Source organism: Haliaeetus albicilla, chromosome 14 (assembly GCF_947461875.1).
Source record: "Haliaeetus albicilla chromosome 14, bHalAlb1.1, whole genome shotgun sequence".
In the NCBI taxonomy this organism is placed as follows: domain Eukaryota; kingdom Metazoa; phylum Chordata; class Aves; order Accipitriformes; family Accipitridae; genus Haliaeetus; species Haliaeetus albicilla.
Window position 1 is genome coordinate 7,267,087 of NC_091496.1, and position 19,124 is coordinate 7,286,210.

The 19,124-nt window shown below is 43.1% G+C and overlaps 1 protein-coding gene across 1 annotated transcript in view; it reads left to right on the forward strand.

Annotated features, from left to right (window-relative positions):
* The first annotated feature begins 468 nt into the window (after window positions 1-468).
* The window catches only part of CAMK1D (calcium/calmodulin dependent protein kinase ID), a 231,281-nt gene continuing 212,625 nt past the window's right edge, over window positions 469-19,124 (forward strand). Inside the window, exon 1 of the mRNA XM_069801611.1 lies at window positions 469-825. Coding sequence (XP_069657712.1) covers window positions 734-825 — 92 coding nt within the window. The 5' untranslated portion in view covers window positions 469-733. The remainder of the gene's footprint in view (window positions 826-19,124) is intronic.

A 19,124-nucleotide genomic window follows, 5' to 3' on the forward strand; every position in this document is an offset into this window, starting at 1 on the left:
GGTGCAATGCGAATTATCTCCAGTCATTCAGTCAGGAGGGGCAGCGCCAGGCAGCAGAGCAGCGGCGAGGCTGCCTCCTCCTCCTCCTCCTCCTCCTCCTTCCTCCTCCTCCTCCTCCTCCTCCTCCTCCCATTGCCATAACAACCGCGCACAGCCGCTGCGCCCGCGGTACTTGGCGGGGCCGCTCCGCGCCGCTCCGCGCACGGGAGGCTTGAGCATCCCACGGGGCCTCCACACGGGTGGGGCTGGGGGGGGGGTGGAGGAGAGAGAAACCGTGACCCCCCTCCAAAAAAGAAAAAAAATACCCAACAACAACAACAAAAAAACAAAACCAAAACAACAAAAAAGGGGACCTTTTCTCGGGGTGGGTGACCCCAAGAACGGGGGAAGGAGGGAGGGACGGGGCAGCCCCGCGAGTGACTCCGCGGGGGGGCGCGGAGGAGGGAAGAGGAGGGAAAGTGGGGGGGGGGGGCAGAGAAAGTTGGGAGGAAATAGCCCAGGAAAAGTGCCGCTCGCGGAACCCGCTGGAGCGCGGAGGAAATAAAAGCGGCGGCGGGCAGGAAGTGTGAGGAGGAGGAGGAAGAAGAAGAAGAAGAAGAAGAAGAAGAAGAAGAAGGAGAAGAAGAAGAAGAAACGGCAGCAGCAGGCGCTGCTGCCGCGGCAGAAGAGAAAGCAAAAGCCGCCCGCCGTGCTCGGTGCCGCCCGGCATCCGCGGGGCTGCGCGGCCGCGGCCATGGCCCGGGAGAACGGGGACGGTGGCGGTTCGTGGAAGAAGCAAGCGGAGGACATCAAGAAGATCTTCGAGTTCAAGGAGACGCTGGGGACGTAGGTGGACGGGGGGACGGGGTGGTGGGGGGGGGGCGGACGACACACGGGGTGTCCCTTCTCCGCGGGGATGCGCGGGTCGCTCCGCGGGTGGGTGGGTTTGTGCGTGTGAACCCGGTGGGTGCTGGTCCTCGCCCCGCTCATCCATCGGAGCAAGAAGTCGGGGCGATCTGGAAACACGGAGGAAAATAGAACTGTGGGGCAGTTCTGCACCCTCCCCCACCCCCCCCCAAAAAGAGGAAAAAAAAAAGAGGAAAAAAAAAAGAGAAAAAAAAAAGAGAAAAAAAAGAGAAAAAAAAGAGAAAAAAGAGAAAAGGGAAAAAAAAGAGGGGGGAGTCTTTTAAAATATTCATAGAATGAGGAGACGGGGAAAGGCTTTTTCTTGATAGTGCAACTGTAAATAAATGCGGTCTGACTTGCACGCTTTCCCCTAAAGCCGAAGGCTGCGTCTATTCGTGGACAGACGAGCAGAAATAATCGGAGTGGATTGGATGTGTTTTAGCTACGATGCTTAACTGTTGTTGGGGTTTATTTCTGTTATTTATAGTGGCGGGGCATAAAGATTAGTAAAACGTTAGAGGTTTTTTTTTTTTTCAGAAGGCTGAGAATAAACATGCGCAGATGGTGCAAGGGAGCGGGGTGCAGGCTGATGCTTTTTTGGCTGCGCAGAGAGTTTTATTTTTGTTAAAACAAATTTTCACTTATAGGGTATTGTAGAGGTAAAGAGCCGGGAGTGCTGAAGGAAGTCAGCACAGGGGCTGCTGTATGTACGTACGTTGTAATTAAAGTTCGGCTGTATTGGGAGTGCTCTTCGTTGCTCTGTCCCCCCTGCTTTAATTGCAACTTTAAGCATGTCTCCAAATGAAGCGTCGTTAATCCCAAGTAGTGCTTTTCATACTTTGCGTGCCACTTCCAAAATACAGTTGAACAAGTTTTGACTGTGATATTTCAGTTTCTTTCTGCTTCCAAGGGAGGGCTCTCTATAAACAGAGTATTTCTGGTTCATGGGCTCACTGATTTCCTATAAAGCAAACTGCGAGTAAGAATCAGGCCGGTCATTTAATATGGAGGTGGGTCACGCAACTCCGTTGTGATGAGCAGATAGCATAGCCCTCAGAAAAACACTGACTTAGCAAATCAAATTAATGTCTGTCCAGGTCTTTGAAGAAGCAAAGTGCAGCGTAAGAGCTAAGTGTTACGAAGTATTCTCGCCACCTTCATGGAGTTTTTGCTGTCAGAATTTCATGCCGGGAGAGACGTGTCCCTGCTTGTCACCTTAGGCGTGCAGTTCCCTTCCTGAGCGAAGAGGTGTTGGGGAAGAAAGTCTTAATGTGAAGAAGAGATTCCTTAGAGCAGCAGGACAGTTTGCTGTGGTTTCCATTATACAGCTCTCTGTGACATTCCTGGTTGTTGTGTATGAAGCCATCTGCGAGGGTTATTTGTGCCACTGAAGAGGTCCAGAAAGAATTAATGTCGTGGCCTTGATCTGTATCCCACTGAAATTAATGGGAGCAGGTGCAGGTCCTAAGGAAGGTAAAGTTGGTCAGAGTTAATAGGTATGCATATTAGTATGGCTGTTGCAAATTAAATTCATTAAATATGGCAAATTAGTGTCTCAAACTGTTAACCATTGCCTTAGCCTCACAGTTTGGTTAGCGAGTCCTTTCTGATGAGAATGGAAGCTGTGGAGTTTTTAACCTTGACTTAACAGTCAATCTAGAAAGTTTTAGAAAATTACAGTAACTGCATTACAAACCCGGGCCTGTATAAAGAAAATAGAGCTGTTTTCTTTTCCAGACATAGCCATATTAATTATGAATGTATGTGCATTTAGCAGCCTACACATCGGTTGCCTTCTGGTTGTGCATTCCTTAGTTTCAGAGAGGAGGCTGATAATTAGAAGATTTGAATCCGAGTTTGGGTTCTGTGCTTGGCCGCCCCCCGGCACAGCACCTGCAGTTCCTACCAGCTCTGGTGTGACTTGCCAGGGTGTGAAACTTCTAAAAAATTTAGGCCATCACTGTGCAAATCGTTAAAGTATTTGTTCCATTCCCACTGAAGTCAATGAAGCTCACTGACTGGAGCAGCAGATAGACAGGGTGCAGGAGTCCAAATCATGGGACATATTCTTAGTTATTGATAGGAAAGTACCTAAAAAGGAATTAGGCGAAAGTCTAAATACCTTTAAAGCATTTGGGCCAAAGTGTTTTCCTCTGGCCTTATTTAGGAGCAGGGATAAAATCTGCTTTGATCCCTCCTGCGCTGTAATGCTGAACCATGTTGGACATCCATCGGTTGATCTCGCCATCTAATCGATTTTTCTCTAGCATGGATGGGCTTGGAGTAAAAAACTTGGCATGTCAGATGAGATGCACTGGATTAGTGTAGTAGCTGTATTTTGCATTTCTCTGTCACCTTCTGTTTCAGGATGCCAAAGTGCTAAAAGCACTTTTAACAGAAAGCAGCCCTTTTTCATGCAGCAGTCTTAACTGCCTGTGGTAAAATTGGTTAGAGAAACAAAAGCACTAAACCCCCAAATCAGAGAAGAAAGTGAAAGAGAAACTTTAAAAACATATTTTATTTCAAGTGCATTGATTTGTGAATGTTAAATCTATGTGTATACTCTATTAATGATTTGTTCTCTGAAAGGAGTCTTTCATCTGAATAAAAGCTTTTCAGCAGATCTTTAACATGGGAGAGTTGAAATTGCTGGAATTATTAAAAAGATCCTAACTCGGTTAATCATTATATCATTTGGGCTTCAAGGAATCTCTAATGAGTACCCAGCTCTCTCTTCCAGAGCTGGAATTAATTATTTACATGCCCCTGTAAATCATGTCCAGCTACACTGATACTGAAATAGGCATCCTGAACTGGACGTCATCTCCAGATGTATGAAAGTAGCTTTTTCCACCCAAAGAATTGTTTCCTTTAGTAGGTGAGGTCTGTGTTGTTTGCTCTGCTCTGTGCTGTTGGGCAATAGTGTTTTCCTGAAGAAGTTCCCAGCAATGCAGTGGCTGGCTCAGAAGGTACCCAAACCTGCATTTACCCTGTTCTGTAGTTACGCAGTCCCTAAGCGTGCGCAATCTTAGTTTACGGCTGCAACCTCTAGGGTACCAGAGCATCAGCAAAATATTTTAGTAATATTAATCAAGAAAATATAATATATTATAAATAAAATAGAAAGATATAAAATATATTTTATATATTATTACATATAAAATATATATAACGGTTCTGATCCATTCTTGGGCTGCTTGAGTTTAGCGGTGCTGGTCCATGTTGGACTGCAGTAACACGGCAGTGAACCACGCTCTGTATGTGCATGTTCAGTGGGTGCCTCTTCTTGAAACCGTTCACTGCTGAGCCATTGGAAGTGAAATTACAGATCCTGAAAAAGTAGCTAGGAAGAAATACACAAAGTAAATCAAGGATAAAATACAATCATAGCAGCAGGCCAGATCCTCAGCTGATGGAATTTAGAGTCCCTGCCAAGTCAAGACAGGTAGGCTTGAGGAAGGTAGGGGATCTGACCAACGGCTTGTCTTTTTAAATTTCCACAAATTCACCTATTGTAGCTCTACTCAGTTCGCTGGCCTGCCTGGAGAGGGGGATTTCTGCCCCAGCCCTTGAGAGATGTGAAGTTTTACAATAGCGGGAGTTCTGATAAGAACATGAATGATCACTGAAATATCATTTTTTATCCATACTTAAATGATATTATGTCTAAGGCATTTTAAAACTCAGATTTTGACATTCCAAGAAGTAATAAGATACACCATGTCATACACCAGCCAAAGAGGAAATCCTCCAATCATTTGGTCTGCCTAAGCGGATCAGCCCTGCATTTCTAAGGTATCTGTCATTAGGCCTTACTGACATTAGAGTTATGATGAAGTTATAATATTTAGAAAGGCTCAAGCTTTGTAACTATGGAAATATTGGTGCTGTCCTTAAAAATGATGCAGTAGATTCCTTAAAGCTTAGTAACGATAACACAGGGCGTTGCGTGGATATAGGCATAACATCGTAAGAGCCAGGTGGGAAGACAAATACACTTCAATGGTGTGTCCAGTACTTTCCTAAAATACAGTATAGAGAAAACTTATAGGCGGTTCTGTTTTTATCGGGGGCTCTACTGTAGTTTTTGGTTCATCTGTCCCCTGTGTCTCTTCCATACTCTTACGCCATTTGAAGGGCTCCTGGCACTCTTCATGACGTTTCTACGCACCCATACGTGCTGGTTCATGCTGCGAAATGAAGTGACTCCACGTCCTGCTCTCAAATCTACTTTCTTTCTCACACATACACACACACGTTGTCACAAACCCCTATGTGCTCTCTCCTGTGTTTTTGTCCTCTCGCGTCCTTCATGGTATCTTCTCCTGCATGCCATCTCACGCTGACGCTCAGGCTTTTTATGAGCTGGTCCACCTCATGCTCACAATCTGTTCTTGGTTGCTCAGACCTTCATGGGGGACAAGGCTAATGGAGGTGACGTGCCTCAGGCCAGGCACTCAGCCTCGACTTCCACCAGCAAGAAGACGCTGGTGGGAAGGACAGGTCCTGCCAGAGGTGTCCCATGCATTTGAGTTGCCATGTAGGGAAGAGGTGCTGGGAGGTACCAGTAGGCTCAAGATCTGTTTGTCTCTGGCCAAAGATCCTCCCTTCTCATCAGCTGGGTGCCAAAAGCACTTGTGTTGGATTCAACGCAACAAATCATCACTGTTTAGCCAATTAACTTGAGGCATCCTGCAAGTTACTCAATTGTTTTTCCCTTCTGATTTTGGAAATTCTTAAGACTTAAAGAAACATGTTGATATTTCTGCTTCCGCTGGCTCCATACCCCCTGTGAATATTGAAGAGTTTGTCTGATTTTCATGTTTCTGCTGACATTACCAGCAATTTCTGCCTCTCTCTTACGACACCCCAGTGAGGCAGCAGTGGCTCTGTTAGACTGTTTCATCTTTTTCTCAGTTCAGTATTTTCCTTTTTTGAAAATTACATTAAAGAAACATTTCACATTTAAAAAATATCTTCAAGGGAGAAAAATACAGTGTCCCAAAGGGCTGAAGTTAAGGCACGTGTTTTCAGGGGGAAGGTTGATGAACCACTGGGGCAAACTATGAAGGCAAGTGGTTCCCATCTCCTCTGGGATGATTTGCTGGAAGAAATCCTTTTGCCATCTGAAAGCTCTCAGGCTTCATGCAAGAGTCACCAGGAAAGAGCCTCTTGTCCATGTTTACAGAGGAGGATGTTTCATGGTCATTTCTGACCTTAATATCTGTAACTCTGGGAAGCTTCCCAATCAAAACCACATGGGGTTAGGGATAATTCATGCTAAGAGGTGCATGATACCTACAGCCCCTCTCCAGCATCTCTGGGAGGAGGAGTGAAAGCTGGGGTCCAGGTATTAAAGTTTAACTTAATGCTGTGAAACAGCTCACGTGTTTTAGTTTGTGCACTTTATATAGGGCAAGCAGAAAAATACTATTAAGGCTCCTTTAAGGTGACACATTTGTTTTAAACTAAGCAATCCTGTTTGCTATCATGTGGTGGAGTTTACTATCCCGTGTGTTCTTGGAGGCTTAAAAATAATGAGTCCCTACTATTTGCAATGTGAATTGTAGTATCTTGTAATGTAGATTGTTGGTCTCCCTTGAACAGTTAGAGAAAATAACAGGTTTGAGCATTCAGCTGGAATTGAAATGGGGAAAACAGAAAAGCAAGATGGCCAATGGATTTAAAGGCTGGTGGAGAGATCTGGGAAAAAAAATCTGCAGCCATTGGCGAGAAGGAATTTTTGACAGCTCTCCAAGCATGGTTCATGGGTGTCTTTTGGACAGTGCTTGTTTGGGGCAACAGTGTAGCATAAAGGTCAGTTTTCTTTCATTCTCTAAAAATAAGATTCCAAAATACTTAATAATCAAAGGCTTTCAGGTAAATACATCGTTTTGGAGACACCCAGTTCGCTGCATTGTCAGCTTACGTATGTGCTCTTGCTTCCTTCATGAGCCTTATTTTCTACTAGTTTTGATGCCTTACCTCTTTTTGTCCCGCCTTGTCTCTTTTTCCATGGCTATTCTCTTTCACGTACATCCTTCTACTGTCTGAGCTCCCTGCTGCCGGAGGATACCTGCTCGCCTGCATGCCTGTGCAACCAAGAAGTGTGCTTGACCAGCAAGGTGACAGTAAGATGTTGGGGTAGGGTTGGAATAGGCTATTTGGGCTTTTTTCCCCCTATTTTTTGCACAGGGCTTAGGAAAATGTGATCCTTGCCTAGGCCAAAACTCAATATTACTACTCAGGACCTCAGTATAACTCCTACCGAGTCCACAACTGCTCTTTGTGTGAGCTGAGGACAAAGCACGCATAAACATATTGGTATTTTTTGTCAGGCGCAGAGGTGGCTGACACCCCAAAGCTCACAACAAGCAAAACTCAGAAGGTCTGGAGACCTGGTGGGGGGGTGGTGGATGGAGCTGAACCCAACTTTTTGGAGTCCTATAGTAATCCTTTAACCAAAAGTCTATTCTTCCCATCACAGCCACAACACAGTGGGTGTGAGAGCCTTCTTCGCCGCCGCTCCCGCCATCTGGAGCAGCCTGTCTGCTTCCTTCACCCTCCATCTGCTTTCACATAGGAGCTGAAATATCTCTTCATGTATTTTTTCCTTCCTTTTGTCTCTTTTTCTCTCTTCCTTGGTGACTGACCTCAATTATTTTTGTTGCCCTTCACACGCAATTTTCCTGACTATGTGCAGGATATTGGTTGGAGTTATTTAATCCTTTCAAGCATCCAAGGATACAATTAATATTGAATAAAGTTGTATTGTTTTGGTTTGCTTGACAGTAACAAGCATTTATAATAGGATTCTGAATTTATTGCCAGTAATGGTGTTCACTTAACCAGTGAGTCACAGTTTATATTCATGATTACTTAACAGGACCTAATTTTCTAGTCATTTTAGGTAGCATGAGAGCAAGTTGGAACTAAACAGGTACTGTTAGTAAACAGGTAATGAGTGAAAGGAGGCATAAAAAGTTCCTTGGGGCAATGATCTGTCATTTTCGTTGGAATTCAAACCACCTCACATTTCAGTGCTTTTCTGTAAATAATAATTAACAACAATAACAATAATTTGCAAACATGCATGTGTGATTGGGCTGCTCTTGAATGACAAATGGCTTAGGAGTCTATAATTTCTAGAAAAGAGAAATATTCTCTGTTCCTTAAAACCTTTCTATCAAATCTTAACACTGATATGTTTTTTTGTTATCTGACTTGGCAGTTCCTATAATGTTCCTCTGAATGTTGTGCCAATCATTTTTAAAAAAGAAAACTATAAATAACAGATTGTTAATAAACTTTTCAAGGCCTTTCACTGGTGTTTTCATGTTGAAAGCTGTGTATTGAGTTTTATGCCAGAATTACTCACCAAACAGATTGTATGAGGTTAAATTAAAATAATACTCTCTAGCAGAATTTTTTGGCTGAGTTAAGAAGCTTTTTTTTTTTTTTAACACTGGATGTGCTAAGAAAAAGCTACTGGGAAACTCTCTTTTGGATCTGATCTGTGTGTAGAACAGCAGAGCACAGGGCTGGAGATCCTCTGTAACAATAGATCACTGATTTTGCTTGCTCTTTTCCTGGGCAATATCATATGTCACATTTAAAACATCAACAGTTTTGGACAAGTGGACTACATAACCATGAAGATAGTTCTTAATATACCTTTTTCAAGACTCAAAAGGGGAAGAAGCGCTTGAGAGAAAACATGCTAGCTTAGATGTTTTGAGGATTTATTTTGATTTTTGTTTTGATTTTGTTATACTCCCAACTGGAGATAAAATAAACGGTTTCAGTCTACTTACAGTTTCCAGGAGAAATGAAAGGGAGGTGCTTTTAATGATGCAAATGAACACGAGCATTTACCATCAGCAGCAACAGGGTGCAGCAGCACCGTGGCATCTCTCCCCTAGACCCTTTGCCTTTGCCCTTTTTCTGCTCGCCGTGGATTCTTCTCGTTGTCCTGCTCTTAGTACTCTCCCTAATCTAGGTTGAGTATTTGAAGGTATGTTCTTTCAAGCCTGAGCACCCAAAATTTGGGAATTACATCCTAGGAGCTCCAGAGGAAGGGTTCCTCAGACGTGGCAGGTATCTGCCTTAAGACAGTACCACCCAGTGCTGCAGAGTCGTTCTGTAACGTTGGCATGTTTTAGCTGAGCAGCGTGTTTAAAACCTGCCTGCTGACCTGATGGCACGTGCACTTGAGAAACGTGGCCGCCCTTCTCCCACCAGCTCTGTTACTGGTCGCAGAAATGGTTGGGCTTTTGAGGGTAGTACGAAATAAAACAGCATAGCTGCTCGTGCTTAAATGTTAAGATTCGCAAAGTCCAAAAAGCTGGTGTGTATTTGAGGATTGGACACTAGCAAGTGAAATATGAAGGGTCTAAAATATTTGGCGGTTTTATTACTATGCCTTTTATTGGCCTCAAATGAGATCAGGCACTGTTGAGCTAGGAATATTACAAACACCAGAGTAAAAGACTGTTCGTACCTAGAAGAACTTCTAATCTAAATAAATAAGAAAAATTGCTAACTCTGTTTCTTAAAGATGAGAAAGTGTGTCACTTGTAAACGCAGAGCTGAGCCTGAATCTTAACTCCAGCCTTATGCAGTGGACCGTCCTGCCGCTTTTAATAGCGGGCACTGTGTCAGCACCAATGTCTTCAAAATGTATTTATTTATATGTGATTCACCCAGGGTCATCACATATAATTAGTTTTTACTAGTTAAGGTTTGAAGATGCAAAGTGCTGTCTGTATGCTGTTGGTAACAGCGTGGGCGCTTTATTGCTGTGTTATTTCACAGATGCTCAGAGGAATCGAGGTCTTCCCAGAGCTATAAAAAGCTGGAGCAGACCAGGTGGTTCTTGGGGCAATTTGGGATCGCTCCCAGCGGGATCCCATCCTCCCATCCCAGCTTAAATAATTCAAGGGACCAGGCTTCAACCAGGCTTCAGCTTTCCAACCAAACTCCTTAGCTGTGACCCTGCCGTCCCCCCTGTGATGGGCAAGGGCTGAAATGAGAGAAGCTGTTGGATGAAAAACTGTGGAAAAACCAAAATGACGTAGAAAAACCCAAACAACATAGAAGGGAGCTGGGTGGGGAGAGAAGAGCACTTAGAGGATTTGCAGCCACGTGGAAAACTCCTCTGGGGAAGGCACAGGTTGCTAATCAAATTCAGCCGTAGTTGAGAGAGACTGCCGGAGCATGCCTGAATAATCCTTCACTGTTATATTGAGTTAGCTTGGAGATTTCCTCCCACTGCTCACTCCTGTCTTCTCCTGCCTCTCAGCATAAGTAAGTCAGTACAATATGCCCAGCCATGAAGCCTGCAGCGTTTTGGAAATTTCAGGCACAGCAGAGTGCTTGGTGTGCGCCGTCAACGGCAGAAGATACTGTGAACATATTAAACTTGTTTTGTGCTCCCTACCCTGTTTTCTTGCAGAGTACCTGAAGAAATTCAAAGGCTTTGTCTTTTACTTCGGGACATTTTGTAGCTGGGGCCTGAGATATCTTAAAGACTATCTAAAGCTCTGGGATCATCGTCAGCCTCACACCTCTGCATTAATGGGATTTCTTGCCATAGGGGTGTAATTAATTTGTTCAAGAGACGCAACGTTTTTTGAGGGGAAAATCTGACACTGTCGAGCTGCTCCATGGGCTGATGATGATCATCATAAAAACACCACCTCCTTCTCTAAGTCCAAGCCACAGTGTTTTGAGACACCTTCTCTAGCATAATTACATAGCAACCTGAATATTGCAAAGCAAACAAGCTCTCCTTCCTGACGTGAAATGCTCCCAAACTTAAAAAAAACTCAACCACAAACAACACGAAAACCCCTACTACAAGACTTCTGCACCTGTGTGCCCTTCTTTAGGGAGAGAAGGGGGAGCCAAACAACATGTGGCTTGTTAGCCAAGTTGCTTGATGCACCACGAGAAGATGCTTAGATAAAAACATTTACGGAGCAGAATAATGGTGTGACTCCTGTTGGCCGAATGACCCAGGCATTGGGGCACAAGAGGAATAACTTAGAAGTGAAATGTCTCATGTCACAGATTTGACTTATGGCTTATGCTTTTTAGGAAACAGGAGGCTATATATTTAGACGTTGGGGGAAAACGTACCAAGAAATCAGCTGAAAAAAACAGGGTTCTCAAAAGCACATAGGCACAGGACATACAGGTACTGCAGGCTGCAGGGAGGCTTCTGCTCTTGGGTACGTTAAGGTGTATCTGGAGTAATTTCACTGACTAATATTCCTGGCCATAGCCATGTAATTTATGCCACGGACATAAGTCCTATGCTCTTAAGAGAGAGACCCTGAAAAAAAATCTCACAGAGCTTTGTAGGGAAATCCATTGAATGAGTTGCTCAGATGAATCTTGTATTTTTAGTGGAAAGAAAATAAAGTGTTTCTAGGATTCCTGAGTGACAGCTGAGATGATTTGTGTCCAGAAAGCAAATGTATGCCCTTCTGGCACTGCTGAAAGAGAACGTAACGAGTACTAAAGGCTGAGAGCATGCTCGTTCTGCAGGTGAGTGGAGCTGCGCTGGGGGAAAGCCAAAAGGGAGAGGTCTGGGGCAAAGCAGAGCAAGGGGATTCAGCTACAGGTAAAAATGCCAAGCAAGACTTGTCTAAATGTGCTTTTAGCTTAATTGACTCTAGAGACAGCTAGGTCCCCCTGCTTGTTCATGAGATATACAGCTGCAAAAATTCATAGACATGGGTCCTTTGGACAGGATAGCTTGTACAATGCACCAGGCAACACTTAACCATTTTCAATCAAGGGCTGCTAAAATGACCGGCAGTTTCAGTGCCACTGTTTGCTCTGGAGATGGTGTGATGCTGTGTGATGATCTTTGTCTTGCATTACCATGTGGTTATGGGGAAGGTGTAGGAACCCTTTATATACATGTAAGTAGATATAGTGTCTATGTGCATATATACATATATATAAAATGTATATATACCCACACATTAAAAATACTATTTATATAGTGATATATAGTGATATATAGTGATATATAGTGCTGGTTTCTAGCCACACAACGTGTTATTTGGCTTCATTAATAAATGCGTAGAGAATGACCTGTGCCATTTGGTAAAAACTGTTTAAGAGCATTGTGAACATTGTTAATTTATTCTGTAGTTTGAATTTCTCTTCATATTTGGGTTACATTTAGGTGAAGGCAGGAGAGTCATGCCTGCTTAAATTATGTAAGCTTCATTATCCCTAATAAAGAGTCTAACCCAAAATTCATTATGAGGATATCCCCAGTGATGAGGAGGTATTTGTCCTTGGATGCAAACTGGCTTTAGCTGATTTTTAAATGCCTTTGTCTATGCAGTGACTTTTTGACAGATGTTTTTCTGATGCCTCGTTGTGTCCTTCCATGTACTGAGATAAGACTTGGGTCCATCCAAGGGCTCCGTTGTTTCTACTCTTGTTCACCAGCCAGTTGCTTTCATGGATGGAAGGGGGATAGTAGCTTTTTCCCAACCTGTCATCTTTAACAGGGATGACTTTGGTAGTGCTCCACAGCTGCTGAAATAAGTGGTATTTGACATTGCTCATTTTGTGACCAGAGACCATGGAAAGCTCTCAGACGCAGTCTTGGCCCTGTGATGCCCCAGTTCCCCCACGGCCGTCTAACTCCATTTCTGAGACACTTCTGGTAGGTCCTGTTAAATATCAGAAGGAAAATACTCACTTTGCCTAAGATTTAAACAGGAACTGCGTGGTGGCCCCTCATTCAATTAGCTAATGGGTGTGAACCCAGTGAAATAAGAAGTAAGAGCATGATGGTCCTTCCCTCTCCTCTTCTCCTCCATTTACACATTATCTCTGCTACACTGAATCACCGCGTTCCATCTCCTGCCTAAATCCCGCACAAACCCCCTGGTGGGGTGCAGTGCCGTAGTCACATCTTGCCGGTGTGCACAGCTGGGAAGCACAGCTGGAAGACAGCAAAGCATTTCCCTTTGGGTCAGTTAAGGGCTTTGTTTGTTTAGACAAAGCACCCTTCACACGGGGAAATGAAAGGTGATGCGAGTCTGTTAGAGCTTTTTAGGTGCAAACTTGACCACAGCAAAAGTGGAGGGTGAATTAACTAATTAACGTTGAGCTTGATGTTAGGAGGTCAGTCTCAGATAGCCTGTGAGGGACTCCCCTGCGTAGATGGGGTGGTTGGAGTATCTTCACTGACCACATTTAACTCCAGTCTGCACCCCTGCCTGCAGGGTGATGGCAACTGCTTGTTGCCCTCTGCTGCTGTACGGTTATGGCTTGCAAAGTCGTGTCGATTAAAAACCCACCCTGCTAATGTCTTTGTGGTGGTGGGTACATTAGTTTCTGTAATCAATTCCTTTTTCTGCTATTATTTAAGCAATACCCCATGGGAGGTAACAGTGGCTTAGATATTCTGGTATTTTAACACTAAGGCAAAATACGGAAGATAGGGAGATTGGTAGTAAAAATATGAAAAAAAAACAGTTTTGGCTTCAGGAGGTGCCTGTACGATGTCTTCCTAGAGGTCTCCTCGTGTGTTGGCTTCACACTCTGAATAGATCTTCCTGAAGTCAGAGGGTAACACACAAAAGCACACCAGGCCTGTTACTCTTCTGATTTTCTCTTAAATCATTTGTAGCAGCGCAAAGTGACTGTGAAATTCTGCCTTTGATGTGCACAGCTTGGAGGTTTTCCTCTGGGAGTCAAGAAAAGCCTATACTACTCAGCAGCTCACTGGAATAGCAGCATTTTATGCTCCTTATGCTCAGGTTTCAAACATCAATATAAAGTTACAAGGCTGTGGAGGAACAGGTTGCAATTCCAGGACAGAAGAGGAAGGGGCTGAGCACATCCCACAGGGCGGTTCGCATCTTCTGCCAGCCCAGTTGTTTGCAGGGATGTGTTGTGAATTTATTTAATGAAATGATACAGGTTAAAAATAGCCCTCTAAAAAGGGGGTGGGGGAAGGGGAGAAATACAAAGTGCAAGAAGTGTTATTTCTTTTCATTCCATAGATGCTATAAATCAGCAGGGAAGTCAGTTGCGTTTTTTTTTCCTTCTGTCTTGCATCGTTAAAAAATCATCAGCCACTCCACTAAAATGTTTTGCAAAAGCCACTACGCCAGGGACAATTTCTGACTGAGAACAATAAAAAATTCGTAGATACCAGGTTGGATTCATGTGTCAGCAGTTACTGAATTCAACTTAAGAGCTGTAAATGGAACCAATCATCATTTCTTAATGAGATATATGAGAACAAGGAATCACAATGCTTGAATAATCTGTCACATCTCTATCAATGCTGCTTAAGCAATTATTCAGTTTGTTCAATGGTTTGACAAGGTAACATGACAAAATCAATTTACAAAGCAAATTAAATATAAATATGCAGTGCTTTTTTCCCAGGAATGTAATTCTTAAAGCTTTATGTTTTTTATCCTTACGAACCCTACCCAGTCACCTGTTTTCAGTGGTACTGCTTGGATGAAGTCCTACGTGGCCCACAGTGACATTATTCACCAGATCATTTGTCATTTATCCATCTCTGGTCTAATGAGACTGTCGTCTGGGCCTTGGTAAAAATGAATGATGCATTGCTCTGATATACAGTGTAAGCATGTTTTTCACTTAGTGCTAAGGCTCTGTTTTTTCCAGAGTTCTTAAGGAAGCCTGGCCCTCAGCCCTTATTAACACTTAATGTAAATCTTTCTGAATATTTTATTCATTTGGCAGCGAATGTAGGAGAAACTTGGTATGAGTTCCCTAGGAGCTAAATAACAAGCATTGTACATGGAGGAGGTATGATCATCTATTTTAATACCACACCTTTCATCATATTGCAGCAGACTGACTGGGACTGTTTGTAGCGACAGGTATCAGCAAACCACCGATAACAACAAGTTACAGGGACCGTTGCAGTGGACACTAAATGCCATCTTCAGCAGCAGGTGTTCACTGGTCTTACCCTTTTCTTCCATAAAGGAGTCCCCATACTTCGAATGTGCTCAAGTAGCATGGTGTAATGAAGCTGTGGCACAGAAGAGATTATTTTTCCCCCCTATGAAATGTTTGCACCTCTCATCTTCTCCATGGGAAACTCAAGGATGTAAGATTTTTGTTCCCTGTACAAACAAATCTGGGATTCCCTCAGTCCGTTTGTGTTTTATATAGTCTACAAGATGCTATTGGTGTGCCTGGCTGCATATCTCATTATGCCTCTAACGTTGTATGTCGCCTCTCAACGGAGCTGTCGTAAACAGCTTTTACGGAATTGTGAGCATTTTTCTTTTTATTTCAGACAAGGTGACAGGGTTCCCAGCAGCCTTTTAAACATACCAGAGGATTGTGCCATGGAAGAGAATAGTATTTCTTAACTTATCATTGCCATATGACTCCCATTACTATAATTTCTGAGCAAATCACAGTCCTTACAAAATCTGTGATAGTGAAAACTCGTATGCTTATATTTTTGCTACATTTATGCATGACATATGGACTTCCAGTATCTGGTTACTCAGTTTCTGCTCAACATCTTGTATTTTCTGGGGACTGTTGAAGAATCTGAATACCTACGGTATTTCCTTTGAATACATACGGTATTTCCTTATCTATTATTGGTGTTGCTGCAGCCTTTATCTTGTGGTTTGCTGGCTAACTGTCAAATACTCATGGCTTCATTAAGAAACAGATGTACAAGTCTACACTTTGTTTTTGTCGCTGCACTTTTGACATATTGTAAATGTCCTTAATTGATTTTGTTCAGGATAATACCATCTGCTGGCATCTGTTTCTTCTGTGGCTTTTGCTGAATACTTGTGTGTATCATGGTCTATAAGGACAAATTACAGAGTTTCAGCAAGGTATTATGTCAATTTTTTTTCTGAAATAAATGAGAGCAGAGTTTGAACATTGGATGACCTTCTATCTAAATAATTTAATATCTAGATTAATACAGTTTATTCCAAAAAGCGTGTTTCAGGCAAGAGGCAGGCCCTGTGTCCATGTTAGTCTCTCTTAATTTATTGTTGGTGTGTCTGCAAATGTATCAGAGCTGCCATACTGGGAGAAAAGCAGCCTTTGGGTTTATATTTGGCTGTCCTTGGTCACGGAGGGATGCAGAATAAACTTTTATATCTGCCTGAAGCCTTGACATGAAACTCTGTCTAACAAACAGTCAAGATAAGTCATCTTTAAACATCACTTACTGTATCTGTAAGGTTGATGGGCTTCTTGTCAGCTTTTAACATAGCCAAGCGTGTTCTGATATGAAGCTTTTGGTAGCAAAAGCAGCACTGGATGAGATATCTGCTGAGGATGCAAGTAGGAAAATATGTGCTGTTTCTTGAGAGTCCAGAACAAAATCCTCCTTTTTGTGTAGCCCAGTGTCGTGTTGGGTTTAGCTCTCAATCCTCAGCTCAGTCCTTTTTATTAGATGGCATTTATGGTAGATTTTACTGCAGTTGCCATGTCTGTGTCTGAACTGTGAAATGCAATAGAAATTCCATTTCCTGGCACTCTTGGTCTCTGGTCATGACAAGTGCAGGCAAGTGTCAAAAAGTATCTAGGTCAGGATTTATCTGTAGTGGCCTAACTCTGCTCCCAGTAAAAATAGTGAGAGGTGGCCTTTGATGTCAATGAGACAGCATTAAACCAATTTTGAGATGCTTATGAAGCCTTTACCTCTCTCTGCACCGCTCACATGCGGCGGCAACAGGGAGGAGAAGTGGGGTCGTGCAGGGAAATGCGAGTCCTCCAAATACCATTGAAGGCAGGGAGATGGGCGTACTTAGTATTTTAATAGAAATGGGTCATTGGTCTGAAATACCTGGTGTCCCAGCCGGCACGGATTGTCCCTGAGCTGGAGTGGTCTTTGTGGTACTTCATATGGGGAGGATTCAGTAGAAGACTTAAATACAGAGACTCTTCCTAGCCATGCATGTGTATTAGAGCTCACATGAAGGTGATTGCAAAAGCACAGGTTCTCCTTTTACTTTGCCAACCAGTTTCTTTGGCCCAGTGTCCTTGCTGTTGCTGTTCTCCCACTACTGATATCCCCAGTCTTGGTACCCCTGTATCGGTACCCGCTCAGGAGTCGGACTTTGTAAAGTCATGAGCTTTGGAGATGAAGTAGACTAGTGGTAGAGGCATTTATTGGGTGGAAGAGCACTAGATAACGATTGGGGAGACTTGGGTTTTGTTTTTGAATGTGCCACTGGCTTTTTTTATGACCTTGGAAAAGTTGCAGCACCTCGCTGGCCTGGTTTCCCCATCTGTCAAACAGTCACCGACCTACTTTGTAACTCACTTTGAGATCTAACTAATCAAAGCTTGCTATGCGAGATGTTCAAAATGTACTATGTAAGGTGTTGTTTTCGTCATGGTAATATGGGAAGAATCTCCCCTGTTTTATCTAAGTATGTTGGGAACTCAGCTGCAATGCTTGTGTTTTGCAGATGATGCTTTGTGTGGGACATGCTTCTGCAAGAACCTGCTCCCTTTCCTAAAAATACCACTGACTCCAAAAAGAGGTGGACAGCCCCACCTCAAAAACACTAGAAAGGGGATAAGGGAGTAAACTCAACTGAAATACATTTTGTTTTCTGAAACTGTTGTTATCTTTCCGTGTGCTGGGAATCCCAGCAGGGCAGAAGGACCTTCCAGAAATGTCTCTGAGCTCTCAACTCCAGCCAGCTGATGGGTTTTCCAGTATTGGTTTGCCAGTGGATGGACATTAGGGAGACAGCTGGAAGGAACTGTAAAGCTGTGAGGCAGTTTTCCGCTCCTGTGCAATCCAGGTTATAAGTGGGTGTCAGAAAATAACAGCGGTTTTAGCATCATGCTGCCAACAGAGTGGGATTTGCAGAGCAGTGGATAAGGATTTGTGCTGCCCTGAAGAGCCCCCTGGTGATAAGACAATGTGGTCTTGCCTCAAAGATACATCCGTAGCATTAGTGATGTGTTAGTAATCTCTTAATTATAATTTTTTAATGTCTAACTATGTTCATGCCTCTTGAAAATCAGTTAACTGAAGTCAGTGTGGCGAGGAGCTACGGTGACCCTGAAGTGATAAGCTTTTTGAAACACCTTCAAAAAACAATTAAAGTAATTGGAGGAGTGTCTTCATTTCCATGTCTTCATGGTGAAAAAAGTGGTATCTGTGAGATGCAACAGGAGTAGAGTTGTGTTCCCAGTCACTGCAGTGTTGCTGTTTTAAAAAGCCATTTTGTAGGCAGAGTGCATTCAGTTTTTTCCTCTGATTCTGGAAAAAAAGTAAAGTTAGCGCATAAATTGGAAAGCAGGCTTTCATTTAAGCTCCATGATTTAGATCTGGTGAAGGCTGCTGCTTTAGAGCATTTGGCATTCATCAGAAAAATCTCCAAGTCTAAACAGTTTTATTATGCAAAGTTATATAGTTGGAAGGTAAAAACACTCTGTCTTTTTCCACTTTGAAGAACAGTGCCAGCTGATGGATGTCCTGTCAGATTTCTCATAAGCTTGCAGGAAAGGTGAATAGCTGTAGGTCTCACTCTTCAACCTATGGCTGCTATAAATGAGGAGTCCTGGGGGAAAAGGATGCTTAGCCGGGCCGCGGGTAGGAGAGCAAGCACGCTCAAGAAACCATGTGGTTATTCTCAAATAATGTGTTGCGCAAAACGAGAGTTAGCAAAGCATTGACATCTTCATGAATTAGGGTCCCAATATTTGGATCTTTCCATTCAGATTTTATTAGCACAGCTTTATACTTCTTACAAGACACTTCCACCACTCCACTAACAAAGTGTACAATGACTGCACTTTTACATGAGTGTAGAGATTTTCCTGAAGTGAATTTTCCTTAGTGATTTAGGGAAAATAACAGTTCAATAAAACATTTATTAAAGCTTCACCCTGTTTAGTGCATGATTAATTTGCTTATGCATACTGCTATGTGTGGTTATTCCCAAGCACATGCTAAAGTTGTGTTAGAGATGTAAAGTCAAAGTGACTTCAGCAGGAGCTGAAATATTAAGCACTTAATTGCTTTTTTGTTAGGTATGAACTGCAGAAAGGTGACCAAGAACAGTCCTCCTGAGTGATTGTCCTCTCTATTTCTGTACATTTCTACATAATGCAAGGGACCAGGTTTGCAATCCCACCCAGAGTTCACCGCAGCAGCCCTAAAAGCCCATGGGTTTTTTGGGTGAGAGACCTCTCTAGCCACTCCAGCTGAGTAG